This window comes from Mastomys coucha, unplaced genomic scaffold (genome assembly GCF_008632895.1).
Source record: "Mastomys coucha isolate ucsf_1 unplaced genomic scaffold, UCSF_Mcou_1 pScaffold4, whole genome shotgun sequence".
Lineage (NCBI taxonomy): Eukaryota > Metazoa > Chordata > Mammalia > Rodentia > Muridae > Mastomys > Mastomys coucha.
Window position 1 is genome coordinate 43,357,334 of NW_022196910.1, and position 21,240 is coordinate 43,378,573.

The 21,240-nt window shown below is 42.2% G+C and overlaps 2 protein-coding genes across 2 annotated transcripts in view; both read left to right on the forward strand.

Moving 5' to 3' along the window:
- The window catches only part of Ptprr (protein tyrosine phosphatase receptor type R), a 263,483-nt gene extending 243,081 nt beyond the window's left edge, over positions 1-20,402 (forward strand). The window contains exons 13-14 of the mRNA XM_031349554.1: positions 1,708-1,821; positions 19,170-20,402. Coding sequence (XP_031205414.1) covers positions 1,708-1,821; positions 19,170-19,263 — 208 coding nt within the window. The 3' untranslated portion in view covers positions 19,264-20,402. The remainder of the gene's footprint in view (positions 1-1,707; positions 1,822-19,169) is intronic.
- A 590-nt stretch (positions 20,403-20,992) lies between these two features.
- Positions 20,993-21,240, forward strand: part of Ptprb (protein tyrosine phosphatase receptor type B) — a 111,727-nt gene continuing 111,479 nt past the window's right edge. The window contains exon 1 of the mRNA XM_031350440.1: positions 20,993-21,093. Within this exon, the coding sequence (XP_031206300.1) occupies positions 21,039-21,093 (55 nt within the window). The 5' untranslated portion in view covers positions 20,993-21,038. The remainder of the gene's footprint in view (positions 21,094-21,240) is intronic.

Here is a 21,240-nt window from a genome sequence, read left to right on the forward strand (position 1 = left end):
ATGACTGAATTCCTTGGCATTAATGAGCAAGTTTGAATGCATATGTGAGATTCTTTCTGGAAAATTCCCATCAGATTCTTTTAAATGTTCTTAAAAGTATACAGGATGTAGTTCATACTCCTTAGCCTCCTGGGTGTGATCTTAGTTCCCCTGCCTAGTCCTGTTTCCTGCTTTTCTATTCAAAGAACCTTCTTGTCCACTGCAGCTAATCTATTGCCTGTCACAAGTACACATTCTAGTTGTATCAGTTCTCCCCCCAGATTGTTGTTTCGCCTGGGATCTATGTTCTCATTCATGGTAGACAAAGTACCTGCCCTTCCTAGAACATGGTCCAAACCCTATTTCCTCAGAGAATCGAAGTCTTTACAGTCACTTTGACTAAACAGACCCATTCCTTATAAAATTCTTTTTAGTTACATTCATCTGAAGAAAAACATGCTAAATATGTGAAATGATTATGATTCACCAAATAAGGACAGTAGCACATATGGTTGGAACAAAACAACAACAAAAGATGCAAAGTTTAATGGTTTCTACATTAAGATTTTCTAGGTCACAAGTAGCAAGATGAATAGGATAGAGGTGGTGCTTAACCAATACGGGCCAGCATCCATGTTTGAATGAAGAGTAAATGATACCCTTAGTTTGGAACAGTGAACTGAGAAGCTGTACCATGAACCAATCCAAGAAAAGTCCTGAGAGCTGGAAAGCATCATGATGCCCCCAGTGATCATGTAATGGAGTCACACCGAGAATGCACATACTCTACACAAAAGGAAACGTCCATCCCAAAGGCTCATTTCAGCTAGAAAATAGAAAAGAAAAAAAAAGACAGATGGGATGTTGGGGTGAAAGAGGTACAGATGTGGAAGATGACTTCCTAGGCTAGAAAGCCTTGTAGCTGATGGGTAAAGCTATTGAGGGAAAGATACACAAATCTGTCTATTTAAATATATTGAACATGTGAAATGCAGTACCATCAGAAGTTCCACCTAGGTGAAATTTGGGGACTTTAGATACAGAGTTGAGAGAAATTTACATAAAGACAGTGATCAAAAACGGGGAGTGTGGGGGGTGGTTAAATTGATTCTATACACTTATTATAGATTTACTATCTATGGCAGGTAAATGTGTAAGTCCTCCAAGACACACAGTATTTCTGTTCAGTTATCATCTCAATGTCAATGACCTGAAAATAGGTTGCTCTAGTTCCATCCTTTGTCCTAAATCTTCAGTTACTCGCTAGGCCTCAACATCTAACTACACCTCCCAGTCAGTCTCTTTCCCAGAATTCTCTCTTGCTCCTGTGACTACACCATCTTTTTGCCCTTTAGGTCTCTCTGATATTTTGTTTTTCCACTGTTCATTACAATTACAATATGTCTAAATATTTTCTTTACTTTCAACTGCCCATTCCTTGCCATATTCTTTCTAGAACTTTCTAGAACAGTTATATCTGCTTGCCATTCTCTCAACCCCTTACCTCCTCCTACCACACTCATCCAACTACTTACAATTAAATTTTTAAAAAATCTATTTTTAGCCCAGCAAGGCTAGGTTACTACTCAATAGGCTACTCAATTCATATGGGTTTTATCATTATTGTTCTTAGTCTTCGTAGTTTCAAAGTTAAAGGTATACATTTAAAAGAATGAAGCTTGCTTCACTGTTTTTCCTTATCTTCTCCTTCCTTTTCTTCCCATTCAGTGCAGGGATTGGGAGAACTGGGTGTTTCATTGCTACATCCATTGGCTGTCAACAACTGAAAGAAGAAGGAGTTGTAGACGCACTAAGTATTGTCTGCCAGCTTCGTGTAGACAGGTATGTGGACCAGGGGTGGCATCATAGAAACCATGCATCTGAGCAGAGCTGTCCACCATGACTTTGCCTAATCAAGACCACTTCATAAACATGACAGCTCTATGGTCTTAGATCTCCATACTAAAGAGCAAGCATTGTGTATTGGTTGCACATTTTGTCTATTATTAACAATGTTAATCTTGCTTGTAATCCCCAAGCAGTCAATATACAGTTTTCTATAAGAATTCTAGTTTTTTTTTCCACATCCCAACACTTTGTTTTCATTTTTTTAAAAATGCAGCAGCCATCCAATATATCTAAGTGGGATGATTACCCTTGTGATGATCAATGCTAAGCTTAAAAACAACACAGAGGAGAAACTTCTTGCCCCATAGCCAAGCCTGAGTGGTGAATGGAGAGTTGGGCCAGTGATAGAGATCAAAAGTAGATACCTCTTAAGAATGGAATGGGGGGAGTGTGAGCAGCAAGCCCCCGTTGCACATGACTGTGCTCTGCCTTGAAGAAATTCAGGGCTCTCTCCTTTCATCAAACAGCTAATGCTTAGTAATCAGACATCTAGGGTTGTTCCAGATATTCAACATGCAAATACAACCTTACAATGATGAACAAAGCTTCTTGCCCTTTCTCTGAGAGTTGATAGAGAGAAAAGAAGCAGAGACATAGGCAAGGTGCCATGAGTCAGAAGTAAGCACTGGGAAATGACAGAACAAAAGAAGGGGTGGGACCTGAGTCCCTCGGACTTCAGCCCATGACCCAGGGTTCTCTAAAAGTAAACCTGTGTGGTTACAGTCATCATAAAAGGTATTTTCAATGGTCAGGCATTGGGATTCACAACTATAATCCCAGTGTTTGGAAGGCTGAAGCAAGGAGATTACTGAGAATGGGCAAACCTGGACTAAATTAGTGAGTACAAGGGCAGCCAGAATGGCATACCAAGACCCTATCTAAAAATTAACACAAAGAGAAAGAGAGAGAGAGAGAGAGAGAGAGAGAGAGAGAGAGAAGAAGAAGAAGAAGAAGAAGAAGGGAGGAGGGAGGGAGGGAGAGAGGGAGAGAGGGAGGAAGGAAGGAAGGAAGGACAGACTGGAGAGATGGCTCAGCAGTTAAGAGCACTGACTCCTCTTCCAGAGGTCCTGAGTTCAATTCCCAGCAACCACATGGTGGCTCACAACCATCTGTAATGGGATCCGATGCTCTCTTCTGATGTGTCTGAACACAGCTAAAGTGTACTCATATAAATAAAATAAATAAATCTTTTAAAAAGGGAAAGAAGGAAGGAAGGAGGAAGAAGGAAGAAGGAAGGAAGGGAGGGAGAGAGGGAGGGAGGGAGGAAGGAAATAGAGTTGTCCACATTGTCCAATAAACATTTTGAGCACCTACTAAGTGGTATGTTCTAGAATTTCAGTAAAAGAAAGAAAGGAGTTACTCTGGAAATGCAATAGGTGTGTGTGCCTGTGTGTGTGTGTGTGTGTGTGTGTGTGTGTGTGTATGTATGTGTATCTGCATGTGTACATGTGTGTGTATCTGTGTGTGTGCATGTCTGTATGTGTGGATGTACGTGTATCTATGTGTGTACATGTGTGTGTATCTGTGTATATGCATGTCTTTGTGTGTGTGTGTCATTTACATGGCCCTTAGAATAGTGTGTGGCCCATTAAAGCCCCAGTAAATGTCACTTGGTTATGAGCGTCTGCATCTTCCTTCTCTGCCCTGGTTTAGGAGAGCCTGCCCATTGTGACATTTCAGACCCTGGGCTCTAACACTGAGTCTGCATCTTGTCTTTCATGGCTTCCAGTTGTGTAGTCTTAAGTGGCTTACTTAGCTTCTTCATTTTCTAACTTTCTCATCCAGAGAATAGAATTAATAATAGCATCTACTTCTCATTGTGATGGCTAAAAACAAAACAAAACAAAACAAAAAAATCCTATAAATATGAAGATCCTGCACATGATAAGCATTTCATCAAGTTTAAGTACAGTGACTATCAGTAAAAGTAGTGAATATACTAAGTCACCTGTAAGTCCTGTCACCTGTAAGTGACAGGATCCTAGGTACACTCACTGGTTACAAGCTGCATTTAAGTGGGCTGAAGCCTATAATGTGGTTAAGCCCTCAACCGACATTTTCTAACCTGACCTCACCCTCTCTGTTTCCTCATTTGCATATTCCAAATGCCACTACCTATAAAACTATTTTATTTTTCTCATACTAAAAGCAATTGCAGAATCTCTACTCCGCATTTCTAATTGCCATCTTAGACTTAAAGGATCCTTCTGCTGGTACCCAGTACAATCCATAGACATTGAAAGAGATCTAGGGCCTGTGAACTATCTCAGTGAGTTAAGGTACTTGCCACCAAACCCAAGGATCTGAGTTCAATCCCCAAGACCCACATGGTGGAATGAGAGAACCTATTCCTTCCTACAAGTTGTCCTCTGATCCCCACACATGTGTGCTCCCAACAGATACGCCTACGCAAAATAAACAAATACAATTTAAAAACAAAAATTTTTAAAGAGGATCTAATTGGTTCTCTTCAGATTTGGAGGCCTCTTTTCACCTCTTGGGTCTTAACTCACAGGTTAAGGAAATGCCCGGTAAGCCCAGAACTCTCACCATGTTAACTTGAATCTCTACTAGTTCATGCCTTTGTAAGTGAGCCCCAGTATAGGACCCTACATATAGGATTATATATATTTTAATCCTATCAAATGCTCCTCTATCTGCCCCTTCCTAGAGCAAACGGCCAGAAATTTTGGCCTTGGCCTCCTATCAGCACCAAGGTCTTCCCACAGGGCTAGGACTTTTGATTCTTGCTAGACTCTTGAAAGCATATCCAAATCCCCTGCTAATCCGAAGTTTGTCCTTGGATTTGAATCACTGCTGATATGCATGCCAAATATATCTAACTTATTTCATAAGACCCCTGTGTGGAAGTTCATTCTTGGAGCTCCTCACTTGCATATACTCTCAGCCTGTCTCCCTTTGTGTGTCCCTCGCTTCTATCATCCGAAAGCTGTAAAAAGCACGACAGAAATCCACCCTCCTCCTTTCAGCTCATCTTGCTTCTTTTCCTTCCCCATCGCTCACCTCTTGCTCTAAGGGCTCAGTGTTTTCCTGATAGAGCTTACTTACCTTTTGGCTTTCACTGGCTAGCTGGCTGCTGCTAATGGCCTTATCTTGGAGTCAGGCCTCTAAAAAGAAAGCTAAGCCAGATGTGTTGGTGCACACCCAGCAGCTCAGAAGCTGAGGCAGGAGGATTCCCAGTTTGAGGTTAGCCTGGAATTTTTTTTTTCAGTGAGACCATGTCTCCAAAGAAAGGAGAGGAGAGAAAAACAAAGAAAGAGAGGGAGAGAGGGAAAGAAATTGGGAAGGAAATAAGGAGGGAGGGAGGGAGGACAGGACTGAAGAGAAAAGAGAAAGAAAGGGGAAGGGAGGGACAGATGGAGGGAGGTGAAAGAAAAAAAGATAGGACAAAGGAAACAAGAAAAATTTAGTCTTTAAAGCATACAAACATCATCTCTGTTCTCTTACACTGTGTCTTTCTTTAGTGTGTCTTCAGCCTCTGTCCTTCCTTCATGCTCTCCCTGGCCATCCTAGCCTTCTACTCAGTATCTCTCAGACATTCCAGAATGTGTTATTCAGCAGGCAGAAATTTATCTCATTAAGATATCTCCAAGATGGTCTTCAAAGCACATGACTCATCTAACTCACAAAATAAACTCAGAAGTGTGGTGGGTGGCAGGGGCACATTCCTTGCGCTCTTCTCTTCTTTTCCTTTTTTCTTTTCTTTTTTTTTTTCTTCAAGGAAAAAAAACCCATTAGGCCAGGCTTAGTTGCACCTGCCTGTAATCCCAGCACTTGGAAGATCATGTCAGGAGTGGCTGGAGTTCAAAGTCACCCTCTCCTGGACAGTGAATTTGAGGACAGACTGATCTACATAAGAAAAACCTCATCTCAAAAAGAGAGAGAAAGAAGAAAGGAAGGAAGGAAGGAAGGAAGAGAGAGAGAGAGAGAGAGAGAGAGAGAGAGAGAAAGAAAGAAAGAAAGAAAGAAAGAAAGAAAGAAAGAAAGAAGGAGGGAGGAAGAAGGAAGGAAGAAATGAAGGAAAGAAGGAAGGAAAAGAAAAACAAACAAAAGACAGCCAGTAACTTGTTCAAAATCTTAGTAAGTGGAAAATGTATCCATTAGGAATCCAGAACTAATGATTTCTAACTCAAACGCATAAATAGCTAGGTAGAAGCTAACAGGATTTTGCAATGCTCACTGTAAAACTGCCTGGCTAAACCAGGTCTCATAGAAGGTGCTTTGCTAAAAAGCATACAGTGATAATAGTCTGCCCCATTTTATCATGAACAAATGGCAGCTGTTTGATAAACACAGGAGGGGGTGTGAGCTTGATCCCAGGAGCACAGGGAAGCTGCCGGGTTCCAGAGTATCTCAGAAGGATGTCAGAAATGCCTGCATAGAGTAAATGTATAAAGCACTGTTATTAGCCAGGCGTGGTAGCACATCCCTCCAAACCCCAGCACTTAGGGATGGGAGCCAAAAGTTCAAGGTCATCCATAGCCACATTCTGAGTCTGGATGCCAGCCTTGGCTACATGAGACCTATGTCTAGTAAAAAATAAAACGCAATTTAAAACTGCACTTAGCAACTCAGTCTTTTCCTAACCGAATCATGAATGCAGGCTTGGGAGGTGAGGGTAGCATTTCCTATCCCCTTCCGCTATGAACCCTGGCTCACCTCCCCACCCTAGGAAAAGATACATTGAGAACTTGCTTTTTTACAAATGGAAGCAGAGGAAAGGAGTCAAGATGCCGGTCATAGCTTGGTATGGCCTTGCAGACCAGGGGCCAGTTGTGCTCTGAGCAATGAGAACACCCGAGACACTGACAGGAAGCAGAAAAAGCCCAGCCTGGTGCCTCTGATGAGAAGTACCCACAGGTCAGGAGAAAATGGGGATCTGCTCGCATAAAAATCTAAGATATTGACAGAAGCTGAGATAAGAACATTTACCCAACAATAAGATCCCTTTCACCACAAAGGGGACTTTTATACAAGTCCACACATAAAAAATATTTCCAATGAGCATTACTGTGGAATGGTTTCAGGGTAGGTTTTGTGAAATCCTGTGTCCTGTGGGACACATCTAGAGATGGCCCTTCAGAGTGGGTTTTCATTCATTCTTTCATTTGGCAAATGTCCCTGAGCACCTACTGCGGATATGTCATCAGGTGCATGGCTGGGGAGAGAGGAATTCTCTAGGGCACTTCATCACCTTACATCCCTCTATGAATGATTATAACTGTGGATGATTATTTATTGAGTGTCTGCTAAGTGTCAGGTCCTCTGAGATAATATTCAGGCACAGAAAGAAAGAAAGAAAAAAAGAAAGGAAGGAAGGAAGAAAAAGAAAGGAAGAAAGAAAGAAAGAAAGAAAGAAAATAAAGAGAGGGAAAGGAAGGGAGGGAGGGAGAAAGGGAGGGACAAAGGGAGGGAGGGAGGGCAAGAAAAGGATTCTGCAACAATTCTGAAAAGGCAGCTCTGAAGGTCTGGAAAGTCCCTCAGCAGACGCCCATGTCAAACACATTCACCCACACTGGTTTAACCACACAGAACTCCCTTGAAGAATACCAGAGTAGGAAAGAAAGAAGTATAAGAAATTCAACCTATTCTTCTAATGTTTGGTGGTAGGGAAAGGACTTGATAATTTTATGGTTTGAACAGAGGCCATGACTTGGGGAAAAGGGAAGACATTCCTTGGATTACTAAATATTGATCATATAAGAGAGAATACTCAAGATCCACAGGCCTTTCTTGAACTCTGCATGCTTGCATGCTTAGCTGCCTGCATCCATGCTTGTGTGTGTGCCTGCCTGCATACATGCTTACATACATTTTACTAGAGATTAAAACCCCAAGGACTCAGGCTTGCTAGGCAAGCCTTCTACCCCTGAGCGTAGGCCTTGGGTTTTATTGCTGAGATCACAATGTAATTTCACAGTTGCCCAAGCTGGCCTTGAACTCACTGTAGCCCACTCAGGCCTTGAAATTCTTGGGATTCCAGGCCTGCAACGCCATACCCAGCTTTTTAGCAATGGCCTCTGCCCACTGGTGCTGCAAGCCTGTGCACAGGGCATCTTCTAGTCCCCTCACGCTGGGCATCGTGGCTCACATCTGTAATCCCAGCACTAGGGATACTGAACAAGAGGATGACAATGAGTTTAAGGCCATGCAAATCTGAGGCCGTCACAAGCTATAGAGTAAAACTCCATCTTTGTTTAAAAAATAAGCAAATAATCTACTCATATCTCACAGCCACTTCCTTAGTGAAGCCAAGGATGGCCAAGAGCTGAGGAAAAAACAAGACAGTGACTTGGATATGGGGCTTATCTCGTGGCTGATTGATGAGTCACGAGTCTGAGCACTGGGCAGAATCAGAAATCCTGGGGGGAAAAATATTGTGATACGTGGTGGTCCTTCCAAAGTCAGGCAAGAGTAGGTCTGCTGTACTCTCAAATCTCACATCTGCATGTTTGCAATAAACTCATGTGTTAGGCTGAATGGGTGTTCCCGGTTCAAAACAACTACACAGCTTTCCAGTGGACTCTGGCAAGGCTCTGTTATTACTGGCTTTCAGGCAATGTCTATAAATAGATGCCACAGTTCTGGTGGCAGATTCATAAGTCTGTGGTTCTACTTTTAATAATACTTTTGAGCATATTTGCAGCTAAAATAGGCTATCTTATTTTTTTCTAAGTAGTTCAAATCCAGCGCAAGGCACCCACGAGTGTTTTATTTAGAAGTGTATTAATGGATCATCTGCTCTTTCCTAGGGTTTTAGATTTCCATCAAGAGACAAAGGGGATGCTGTGGTATCTAGGGCTGAGCACAGTCTGGTGGGAGAGTATGCAGGCAACCATGCAACATGTACAGTCAGGCATCTCAAGACCACATGTCAAGATGCTTGAAGCAGACCCTACCTCTGCCTCAGACTCTCTGTGAGCACTCCTCTTTTCTAGGTCCCTCAGCCTATTCACATAAGGATATGTGGAGCACAGCATATTGCACAACTCCTTCAGGTATGAAAACCTCATCATAGGAGTACACTATTTCATAGGCTTCCACCTTGTATTCTGAGTCTTACGTTTGTAAATTAGATCTCTTCCTCTGACTCGCAGTAACACCCACGTGCATTTGAAAGTCAGTGGCACGCGTACCATGTTCAGCTGGTGTCCTGATGCTGTTGGAAACTCATGTGAACTTGAAGACCCCTCTGCTAAAATGCCCTTGCACTGAGGGGCAGTGACTGGGGAGTGGTCACCTGTGTTCTAACATCCCTCTTAGCTGTTGCTTTACTGGGGTCTTGGTTCCATGAAAACAATGATGTGTGGTAATAGTATTCATAACATTTGCTGCTACCGACTAGGAAAAGGATGCTGTGAAAATAGCTGGCCTCAGAAATAATAACCACAGGATTCCCTTCTTAAAGGGGAATCCAAGACAAAAAGGATAAACCTCACTGCCCAGGTCACATCACATATTAAATTTGCGTGTATGTGTGTATATATGTGTGTGTGTGTGTATGTGTGTATGTATGTATGTGTGTATGTACGTGTGAGTGTGTATGTGTATGCATGTATGTTTGAGTGTGTATGTTTGTATATGTATGTATGTGTGTATTTGTATGTATGAGTGTGTGTATCTGTGTATGTGTATATGTATGAGAGTGTGTATATGTGTGTGTATCTGTGTGTGTCTATGTGTGTCTGTGTATGTGAGTGTGTGTATGTGTGTATATGTATATATGAGTGTGTATATGTATGTGTGTGAGAGTGTGTGTGTGTATATGTTTGTCTGCATGTGTGTGTGTGTGTGTGTGTGTGTATGTGTGTGTGTGTGTATTAGCAGTGGGTTCTGAATATAGAGTCTCATAAATTATATCCCCAGATCTCCTTTTGCTTTTTATTTTGAGGCACAGTCCTACCAAACTGCCCAGGAGAGCTTTGAACTCAGTCTGTGGCCAAGACCCTCAACTTGAGATCCTCCTGCATCGGCCACTCAAGTAGCTGGCAGTATAAGCCTATACTGACAGACGTACTTGATTTCTTTTTAATACTCTAAACCAAATTTCTAATTTTACTCAAATTTTAGATTTAGAGTTTGATTTGGGGTTCTTGTGTTTAGCAGAGGCTGCTGTTTTCAGGAGCAGGAGACTTCAGTAAGTTAAGCACAAAGTTGTAAGTTCTTACACTCACTTCCTCACATTGATCCTGAGCCGCTCACCATAGAAGCCAGGGGGGAAAAAAGGGCTTATTTCTGTTTTCAGTTTAGATCGGTACCTATGGTGCACTCCTTTAATATAGTTCCTCTTGTTATGGTGAGCCACAACCAGAAAATTATTGTATGCCTCCTCCCCCCACCCGACCCCCAGAACCTCTGAAAATTGGAGAGATTTGAAAATAGAATCTGGGAAGTGAAACTTATAATGAAACTTCTGAATCCAAGGCTTTTTATCACATTCCTTGATCCCCTGGACGGGAACAGGAAGCAATCTGTCTAATGCTTGGTTTTTGAGAGTTGCTAAAGTCCACAGTTGGCTCAGTGTGCGCTTACCTTGAGGGCCTTTCAGTGGAATGGCATCCAATGCCTCTACTCGGTGTTTCCCAGGCAAAGGCAAACTAGAAAGTGCTTCCGGTGTACGGCATGTCATTAGTTAAATAACTTCATCAATCACTTCAGTTTGATAAGCTGCTTTTCTTTACCATGCCCATCTTAGATAAGGAATCTGGTCACCATCAATGTCCTATTCCAATGTATATCCTCAAATATTCCCTGTCTTCAAAATCTACCTAAAATAATTCCAGGTCTAAAGTTTCTAGTCCTTATTGTAATGTTATCAAGCATAGCCTGACAACCTACTGCATTTCTATATTACCAACTACCCACAATGCTACACCTAGTAAGTGAATTTCAAAGACCTTATTGGGGGTAGGGGAGATCAAGAATTCTAAATTTTGGGTTACTTATTCCCAGGACATCTAGAGATGAAGTCCTGGAAGTGTGTGTTTTCCTGACGTGCTGGGTTTTGAGAGCCTAGTTAGAGGCCCTCTTTGTAAAACAGGTTTCACAAAGGAATCTTCCAAGGGTTGCCAGGGCAACCTATTTCTTCACTCCAGCCAAGAGGTGATTGGACTTTAGTCTACTTACTCAGTGGCGGGAGGGATAACTTTCAGGGAGGAAAAATTAATCTTGAAAAGAGTGCTCAAGCTAGTTCTGGGAACGCAGGTTAACTAGAAGAGCTTACCTAGCATGCTCAAGCCCAGTTCAATTCTCAGCACTACATAAGTCAGGAATAATAGTAGTACATGTTTATAATCCTAGCCCTTGGGAGGTCGAGTCAAGGGGATCAGAAGTCCAGGGTCAGGTCAGCTACATAGAGAGTTCAAATCCAACCTGGTATATGTAAGACCTACATAAAAAGATTTTAGAGTTGTAGTTGAATTGTCACTTGGTCTGCGTTGGCTTTTATTCCAGACAAATACTTCAGGCCTGTAGCATACTATTTCAGAGAAAGTATCTATGGTCAAAAAACCTGGTTTGGGGGGATGGGCTCAGTTGGTAAAGTATCTTTTGTTTTGATTTGATCTGATTTGATTTTGTTGTTTTATAAACATGAGGATCAGAGCTCAATAGTCAGAACCTATGTTTAGAAAAAGTTGCATGTGATAGTGTGAGTTTGCAATCCAAGTACTAGAAGGTCAGAGATATGTAGATTTCTGAGGCTCACTGGTCAGCCAGCCTAGCCTACTTTGAAAGTACAGGCCAAAGAGAGGCCCTGTTTAAAAGTAACAACAACAACAACAAGTGGCTAGTGTCTGAATAATGACATTTGAGGTTGTTCTCTGGCTTTTGTGTGTATGCATGCATGTGTGCACATGAACACACACCACACCACCACAAAAATATCTGTTCAAAAATCAGGGATGCTTATGTGTTAGGTCTCCCTTGCTTTTGTTTTTCTTCTGAGCTGTTTTGCTTTTGAGACAAGGTTTCTCTACCACGTAGCTCTGTCTTTCCTGGAACCTCCTCTGTAGACCAAGCTGGCCTCCATCTCACAGAGATCCACCTGCCGCTTCATCCTCAGTGTTGGGATTAAAGGCATTCCCACTATACCAGGCTTTGTTTGTTTGTTTGTTTGTTTGTTTGAAACAGGGTCTCATGTGGCCCAGTCTGGCCTCAAGTTCCTGATCATCCTGCCCCCACCTCCCATGTACTGGGATTATAAACTCTCGCTACCACACCCATTCAAATTCTCCTTTCTTGACATGACATCTGCTGGAAAAATTTTGGTACAGTGGCTGGCACACCCCACAGCTGGCATTGCACAAGAACAGCAGACTCAGGTACAGTGGCTGGCACACCTCACAGCTGGCGTTGCACAAGAACAGCAGACTTAGCCTCTCTTGACTCACGCCAAAGCCATCGGAGCTTTACCCAGGAGGCTCGTTATTTTCTACGCCTTTTGTTCTAAATTTACTGTACCAAACTTTACCAAAAGAATTCCAGATTTGAAAATAATTAAAAAAAAAAAAAAAAAAGCAAAGGATCGAGAGTTCCATTGTTAGCCCAGAAGTGAGTCACCCCCGCAGAATTCCCTCTGTCTACTGATTAGACCGGATACTGGCTGGGCGGTGCAGCAGGAAAGGCTGAGCAACGTGTGTGTGTGTGTGTGTGTGTGTGTGTGTGTGTGTGTGTGTGTGTAGTCACAAGAGGTCACAAAGCTCTCCCCTGGGTATCTCTGAGGCTTGGAGAGTTTTTGTCTTGCTATTTTTTCCCAAAATACTGTTTCACTTGCAAAGCGTGGGCAAGAGAGTCCTAGGTCTCCCCCTCTTCTAGCTTGAGTCCACCCTCAGCTGACACAGTAATGTGCCTCCCTACAGGGAAGGAACTGACACTGATTTCTGCATCTGGCATAGCCAGTGAGATGTGTGAGGGCATGTCTAGAAGGATTGCATATCTGAATCCTTTCTGGTCTGGTTAATTGTCTTGCCATTCTATGGCCACAAAGAAAGTGGACCCCACAGCACCTTTACAGTGAATGTGGCTACTTTGTTTCCAGAGCATATGACACAAACAGGATACATAAATCATCAAGTATCCAACCCCTGTCTTCCAAGAGAGCATAGCCAGAACCTCAGCAGGGCTTGGGCATGGTGAACCATGGCAGCACCAAGCAACCATGATGAATGATGAACCAGGTATAGTGTTAAGTGAATACTGATTCAAAGAACAAAGATAGGCAGCAGTTATTTTGTACTTAAGCACCAGCAGCCATTGATGTTAGCACTTGTGAATTTTCTATTAATCCCTGCAAAACCTGAGACCTTATTATTTCATTTGCCAGGCCAGTGCTTTGCTTTTCCAGACCCTTTGTGGGTGTGAGCAATGGAAATTTTCTTGCAGATAAAATCTTCCACAGATCACGAATGAGAAAGCCACCAAACTCACAGTCACACTAGCGACAGGTGATACTGACAGGTTCTCTTGCTCCCTGGCTCCTCCTCCTCCCTGAATACACTGGGAGCTAAGCTCCTCCTCCTCCCTGAATACACTGGGAGCTAGGCTCCTCCTCCTCCCTGAATACACTGGGAGCTAGGCTCCTCCTCCTCCCTGATAACACTGGGAATTAACAGGGACTCCAGGGACTTCTGTGACTGTCCTGCAGCTAGACAATCATGTACTCCGACACATTTAATCCTCATAATGAGATGGCATCGTCATTCATATTATTTCATAAGTGAGAAAAGCCAGGTTGTGGGGGAGGAGATAAGTGACCCACCTTAAGTGATAAGAGAAGTCAGAGCTCTCCTGTAATCTCAGCACTTGGGGGGTTGAGGCAGGAGGATTGCAGGAGTTCGAGCCAAGCCTGGGCTATTTAGCAAGACTCTGCCTCAAAAATAAAACAATAAAAACATTAACTGATTGAGTCACAAAGCTAGTAGGTCTAAAAGGAAGAACTTATCCCTGAAATCTGCCAGGCTCCAAGCCCACTGTTTCCCATCGTACCTGCTGCCTCCCCTATAGCTCTGGATCATTCCATCCAGACTTGACCAACCTGGTCCAACTTGTCCTTGGCCAAGCTTGTGCTTAATCTTCAAGGCCCACAGAGAATTCACCCAGTTGGACCAAAGGATACTATTTATAAGGTGCTATTGGCATGTGCTTAGCTTTACCCTAACCATTTTAAATGGATTATCTCACTTGCTCCTCACAGCAGGGCTAAGAAGGTCCAACTGTTGTACAGCCTCCATATTTTTGCATATGAAAAGACTGAGCTCAAAAAGATAATGTAAATAAGATAATAAGTAATGGAGACAAGATTTAGCTTGACAACAGTGTGTGCTGAGTTTGCTCTTGCTCTGTCTTGGGCTCTTAGCATACTTTGGTCCCTGTGGGTAATGAATTTGACACATGGCTTTCCTGACCTTTTCAAACACACAACCACTGGCAGAGGTAAGAAGCTCTTACTATTTCTGTTGACTTTTCTTTTTGTCTATTGAGATAGCCATCTGTGTTATAGCTGGCCTTGATCCTCCCCCTCTACCTACCTGTGGGCTTAGATGACTTTCTGATTAATACCTACTTAATAGTAGACACAAATTATAACTTAACCTATGGTACTCTATAAACCCTGAATTCGTACCTAAAGAGAATTCTTCAGTTTTATAATGGACTTAGTAAACAACAGCGCTCTGCTCCACGGATGACACTTTGGAAGTCAATGCAGACTCATTCCCTAAGACTTGGAACTACTGTAAAAATCTTTTGAAACCTAAACTCTGGTTGACTGTAAGCTCTGACCTACTGGAGGTAATAGATTCTCTAGTGTCTGCTCTTTAAAGGGCACTTGGATAATGCCTTTGGGGGGCTTGCTTGGTTTTGTTAGATGACGGCTGTTTTCAAAGTAATGGATAGGAGGGACCCTGCCCCTTGCCTTCTGGAACCAGTTTACATTAGGAACTGGCTGTTTCAGCAAATCCATGGAGCCCTGTCTGACTGAACAGGTGCCTAGTTTATTGTTAAACTGGGCTGGGGCAGGGGTGGGGGGTGGGGTGGGGAATTATCATGAAACTCTCTTGAAAATCCACACTATATAGATAGCTACATTCTCTTATTCCACAAACATGGTTTGTATACTGTACTAGCTTCCTGGGTTTGTTCTGTGTTTTGTTTCATCTTACCAACTTACAAAAGAAAAATGTATTTTCCCTAAAGTAGACCCTGAAGGGATAACCCTAGGTCTTAAGTTCTGATAAAAGTCAAGGGAATCTTCTATATACCAATATTCTCTGGAAGTATCTGGTCATGTTCTTAAATTGGAACCAATGTCTAAGCAACGCATCCTGGCAAACGTTTCTGTGAGCCCATGGCTTTTTTTTTTCACACAATATAGAAATGTCATGGTCTGAATTATTTACTTGATAGATTATATATTTGACCTAGGACTAGTTAAATGACTATTTGATGTAGGTGCTGAGTGGTTTTCACTGTAACAAGTTTGAAAAGTAACAACATACCAGAACTTAAAAGAAAAAACCTACAACTTAGCTAGAAACAATTTTAAGATGAGATTAAGCAATACATATCTTATCAAATTATTCATTGTAAAGACATCGTATATATATATACACACACACACACACACACACACACACACACACACACACACACACACACATATATATATACATATATATGCCATAGGTAAGATAGAAGGCATGCTTGTTGAGTGTCTAGAAGGTTCAGTCCTGGAAGTGAGATATGGAAGACTAATCTACTGAATGTTAGAAATAGTGATTCAGTACACAAGAACATTGTGTTCAGACAAAGAATGAACGAATTGAAATTAACAGAAACAAATGTAAGTTCCTGTGTGTAATTTCAAATTTTCAATAGCTTGAATTCAGGATGGAGGAAAAAACAACTCTAATTTTCACCTTCACATACAATCCTGCTGACTTTTAATTAACCTAAGTGCTCCTAAAATGCTTGCTGAGCATCAAGCACCTTCAGGCAGGCACTGGGGCCTCACCTCCTGGCACACCTGGAGATGTAATCTTGATGCTCTACAATGAGTAGCCAAGGGAGCAAATATGCTTGCTGGCAAGATCCCCTCAGGGACAGATACTACACGGTAGGAAGGTCCTACTTCATAAAATAGCACACAGAAGTAGGAGACTATTGGTGAGTGACAGGGAAACCAGGCTTCACAGAGATGTTGAGTAACCACAGGATGTTTAGTCTAGAGAAAAAAGATTATGAGGACTTTGATGGTTGTTTTCATCATTTCAAGAACTATTGTGTGACTACAAGGGGAATCTTGAGACCTACTGGGGCTATTCCAGTTGGCCAATAGGGTGAGAACATTAGAGAGAGATTCGTTTTGATGTCTTCGGAAGCCTGCTCTAAAGGTATCTCTGCCTGTGAGCATTCCAGAAGCTGGCTGACCGCCCAGCCTATAGACAAAAAATTTTTTGCCAGTAATTCCAGCAAATGATCTTTGAGGACTCCTCAGACGTTACTCCTTTTTTTTCTGGTTCTCCAAAAGAAATGGGAAATAACAACACTTTCCCTGCGTCTTCCTGAAGCTTTCAGATCCACAAGAATGTTGCCAGAGGGCACTGTGTGTTCCCACCTTTCCCCACCTTCAGTGGCCACAGCATCAAGCTTGACTTAGTAAACTGAACCTGTTACAATCAACAGAACTTGGTCACAGTGACTTTGTTCCCGCCATGGTCACATACTGCTGAGCCACTTCTGGTGAACCAGTTACTAAGACCTTAACTGTGATTCCTTTGGCCCACCCACTGGATATACAAATGCCACTGCTGAACAGAACAGTCAAGAAAGCAGATATCTTGCCTCAAGATGAGGTAAATGGTAAGAGGACATTCACAGAGCTGTGCCCACGAGAGGCAGTGCACTCAGAGGTTCCATTACAGCCCCCAGCTTGATGTAGGAATATCCATTCTCTGAGGGAATGTCAAAGGAAGGGAGGTGCCTCTTGGTGCCCTGCAGCTGCCCTAATATTTACTGTGGCTGCATCTCCAAAGCTTTGCAGTCTAGACTAGCATCTCCTGAACACCTGCTTTGTTTTGTTATGTTTTTTTTTCTTAAAACTTTCCCAGACGTCATCGCACAACTTGGAAAAGAGTGTGGCTCTTTGGTTGCCATTTCTGTTGTCACGTTTTGACCAGTCAATGCTTGGAAAACAAACGTACAGTTCCCGTTGGAAAGACTGTGGTAATATTTCTTCACAGAAGTTGCTACCTCAGGAAACCCAAGTTACCTCTTTGTTTCTTGCTGAATACATGGTCTTGGCACCATGTCAAACCTGCTTGAGGAATCACTGTTTACCTCAGAGGATGTAGCTGCTGCTGTAGCAGGGTGGCAGGCTAAGGAAGCCTACAGACAGGGCTAGTTTCAGTTATCATTAACCAGAAGTCATGTGACAGCGGCAGTGATACATCACACTTTTAAGTTGGAAGTGCCTCCGTAGTCTGAAAATTATTTTGAATAGTACCAACCACCACTAGAAAAAAAGGGAAAAAAGATAAAACAAAGACTGAAACTAAAATAGGATTCGTTGTGCGACTGAACAGTTAAATCGAGATTAGAAGAATTCAGATCATGAGTATCATGATACTCCCGTTCTGTGAAATGAGATGTTGTTTAACTTTTATAGTTGTGGATGACAACCTTGTCAAGCTGAAAGAACTGTCACCCTAGGAGAAAATGTGACTGGAGTGTCATCTGTAGGAAGGTGGGATGGGGAGTGGTCCATTTCTACATAGAGCGGTTGTCTCCCACTGATCTACATCACAGGGGATGCTGGACCTCTGTGGTGGCGATGGCTCCAACAAAGCAAAAGCAAGAGCCAGTTCCCAGCTTCCAGCCAGTTGAAGGACCTGCCCACCATTGTGTTTAGATGCCTAGCACACCCAAAGGCTAGTTGGTGCTCAAATAGCCTTAAACAAACCACTTTACAGTAGATCTTTGACTTGTAGGAAGAGAGAGAAAATGCAGCTCAGCTATGTTTTGTTAACCTTCTTCCACCACGTTTGACCCAAGGAGATAATGCATTTCAGCATAGATAAGGCTCTAGTGAACTAATACTCCACTCAAGCTGCTCCACATCGACCTAATGCTCATAATGCTCATAACTTTGTAACATAGCCATTGTCTTGCTTTAACAGAGGATGGGGGCAAATGAAACCAAAAGCTTTTAAGGAATTTGTGTGAATCGCACAGTGAAAAATAAAATGAGCACAAGAAGTCTTTGCTGGGTGGTCTGAACCATTCCAAAGTCCAAGTTTTCATCTATAATGTTCTACTGCTGCTCTGCTAATAGTACATAGGTAAAAGCCCTTCCAGGAGGCAGGAAGATCAAGGTTCAAGGTCATCCTCTGCCACAGAGTGAGTTCAATACTTGCCTAAACTATATGAGACCCTGTCTCAAAATACTAAAATAAATAATCAGGTCCTAGAGTACCTGGCATTATATTGAGCCATATGTGTGTATACATATATATGTATACATATTTACATATGAACATATATACATATACACATATATGTGCATATATATGACTGTGTATATATGCATATATGTGTATGTATATATGTGTATATATACAGAGAGAGAAAGAGAGAGAGTCATGTGTTCCTTAATTATGGAGAGATGTTCTGGAAAATGTATCATTAGACAGTTTTGTTGTTATATGAACACTATATAGTATACATTTAAAAACCTGGATAGCATGACCAACCACACAACTAGATGATGTGCTATAATATACAGCATTCCCTGCTTCTCCCAAAGCCACCAGGAACCAATGGAAGCTATGGCACTGTCAAGAGGTGCAATAGCTATGAGATACATGCAGTGACTGCTGGCCTAACAGGGCATATAGTTTTCCAGTCAACCCTTAACGTTGAAGTAGGAGTACATACTAAGTCACACTAAGGAGCATAGTAAATTCCAACACTATCAACAAAGTTAGCATGATCCATTCCAAGGAAACTGCCACCAGGTAGGCTTGTTCACACCAGTTTCACCGTTATCACTAACCTATGCATAATGTGCCATTATACAGCATTGGTGCACAGCATGGGACTGCACTGACTTATTAACTTCACCAGCCAGGATGGTAAAAAGAGTAAGTGAAAAAAAAATCAGTAATCAGTAGATCAGCTATTCTACCTGTTTGGCATAAGACTCGTTCTAGCGTCATGTTTAGGTTATAGCAAAACTGAATGATTTTATGATCTCTTCCATGCAGGGGTGGTATGGTCCAAACCAGCGAGCAGTATGAATTTGTGCACCACGCTCTGTGCCTGTTCGAGAGCAGACTTTCGCCAGAAACTGTCGAGTGACGCTGAAGATTTACCAGAGTGTCAATCTCTCACGGGTGATTCATCAAATTACCTACCGGGGGCCTCCTATAAGGAGCTCCCTGCAATGAACAAAGAGGCTTTAAAGCCAGCCTGAGGCAAGGACTGTGGTTTAAAGCCAGCCTGAGGCAAGGACTGTGGAAGATAAGGCAACATGAAAGATTGCCGGCCTTTGTGGATAGGACTGCGTTCGTAGGCATCCCTCAGTTGTTCTGAACGTCCTGTGCTGACGGATGGATGACAGTCCTCATGCAGCCTGAGGAGGATTTTATTTTGTCTATGTCGACTCTCTGCCGCACAGAATCTACGTGTGTGATGTTCAGAGACTGTCCCTTTTGATGACTGGAGGAGCTGTCGTAGCTGTCATTGTCCTGTGTTTAGATGCTTGAATGTTCAGAAAGCCTGTCTTGTGACTGGACTGTCAGCTGTTCAACCGTTCCTGTTTTAAGTGCTATTAACTATCTCAGTTAACCAGAACCTTGCTGCTCAAGTTGCAAGTGATTGACAATGAATTTTTAACAAAGACAGTTTTTTGTTTTTGGAAAAAAAAAAAAATCAAATGCAGTGACTATTTTATATGGACATGTGTCTCGATTATATCTATTAAGCGTGTATTTATAGTATCTCCTATGGATCAATTACAGAGCACAATGATTGTCATTGGATATATATGTATATGTATATTATATGTATATGTACACATATATATTCTATTATTAGACATAGAAGTGGCTCCTGTCCCACAGCACTAGCTACTATATTTCTACATTGTGACTTGTTTTACTTTAAAAGGGGGTAAACAAATTTATAGTAACTATAAAGTACCAATAATTTTAAATACTCACCTCTCTTTTACTAAGAAGGGAATATGGTGTCTACCTGGTATCTCTCTCCCAATAAGGAGCCTTTAGGGAATGCTCCAACCTGTCTCATCTCCAAAAGTTTTTCTGAGGACACTGTCATGCATGACCTTACATTTCTAGAAGATTTCCTTCCTCAAGAGACAAATGAAGGCAGAATAATCACACTCAGCAAACATGAGATTTCTGCTCAGACATGAATTTTCAATGCAGCAAGTTGACTTTCTTTTGTACTCCCAATAAATGACTCTGAACAGTAAATATTGAGTGGAGCCTCTTCTTTACTTACTCCAGGTAAACTGAAGTATGTGATATGATGGATTTAATTTTAGTCTTTTCGTCCTGGTGGGAGATGACTCTCTCCAATTGCAATCTTGTAATCATTTGAGAGATAATGATCTTGGAGCGCCATCATTATGTGGTTTTCCTTATAGACGCCAGCATCTCATTATACAAACAGTACATGTTTATGTCTTTATATCACTTGTCACAGACCCCATAAATTACATGGCTTACGTAGATTGGGCAGCATCATATCACCTGAAAAGAAGCCGTGATGCAGGAAGACTCAATTATCTAACATTACGATTCCCTTTCTCCATCTTGAGGTTAAGACATAATCATGTGCCAGGGGTGGCAGGGGAAGACTTTCTGGGGTTTACTCTGGCTCCTGGAGGCTGGCTGAACATTTTAAAAAGAGATGATCATTATCCCTCCTTTCTAAGGAAACAGACAAAAGGACACTGGTGTAAAACTTCCCCCCAAACAATTCAATTGGAGGAAGTGTGTCACTGACTTTTCCCCTCTCCGTGAAGCACATTTCCTTCCTTCTTTGCCTCTCTTATCTGGGAGAATTTTTTTCCCCAAAGCGAAGCATGAACCGTTGTTAAGTGGAAAATGGAGGCTGAGTTTTACATGACGATTCTAACCTGCTTGGTCCTCGGGAGCTTGGGTGAGTGGGTCTGCTTCAGTTTCCTAAGACATCTCTCTCAAAGTTAGCCAAGGGGGCTGGTAGCCTTTGGGAAAGCATCTGAAAGAAGCCAGAATAGGAGCCAGGTCTCCAAGGCAGGAGAGCCATGGCTGATGAGAAGGGGATGTG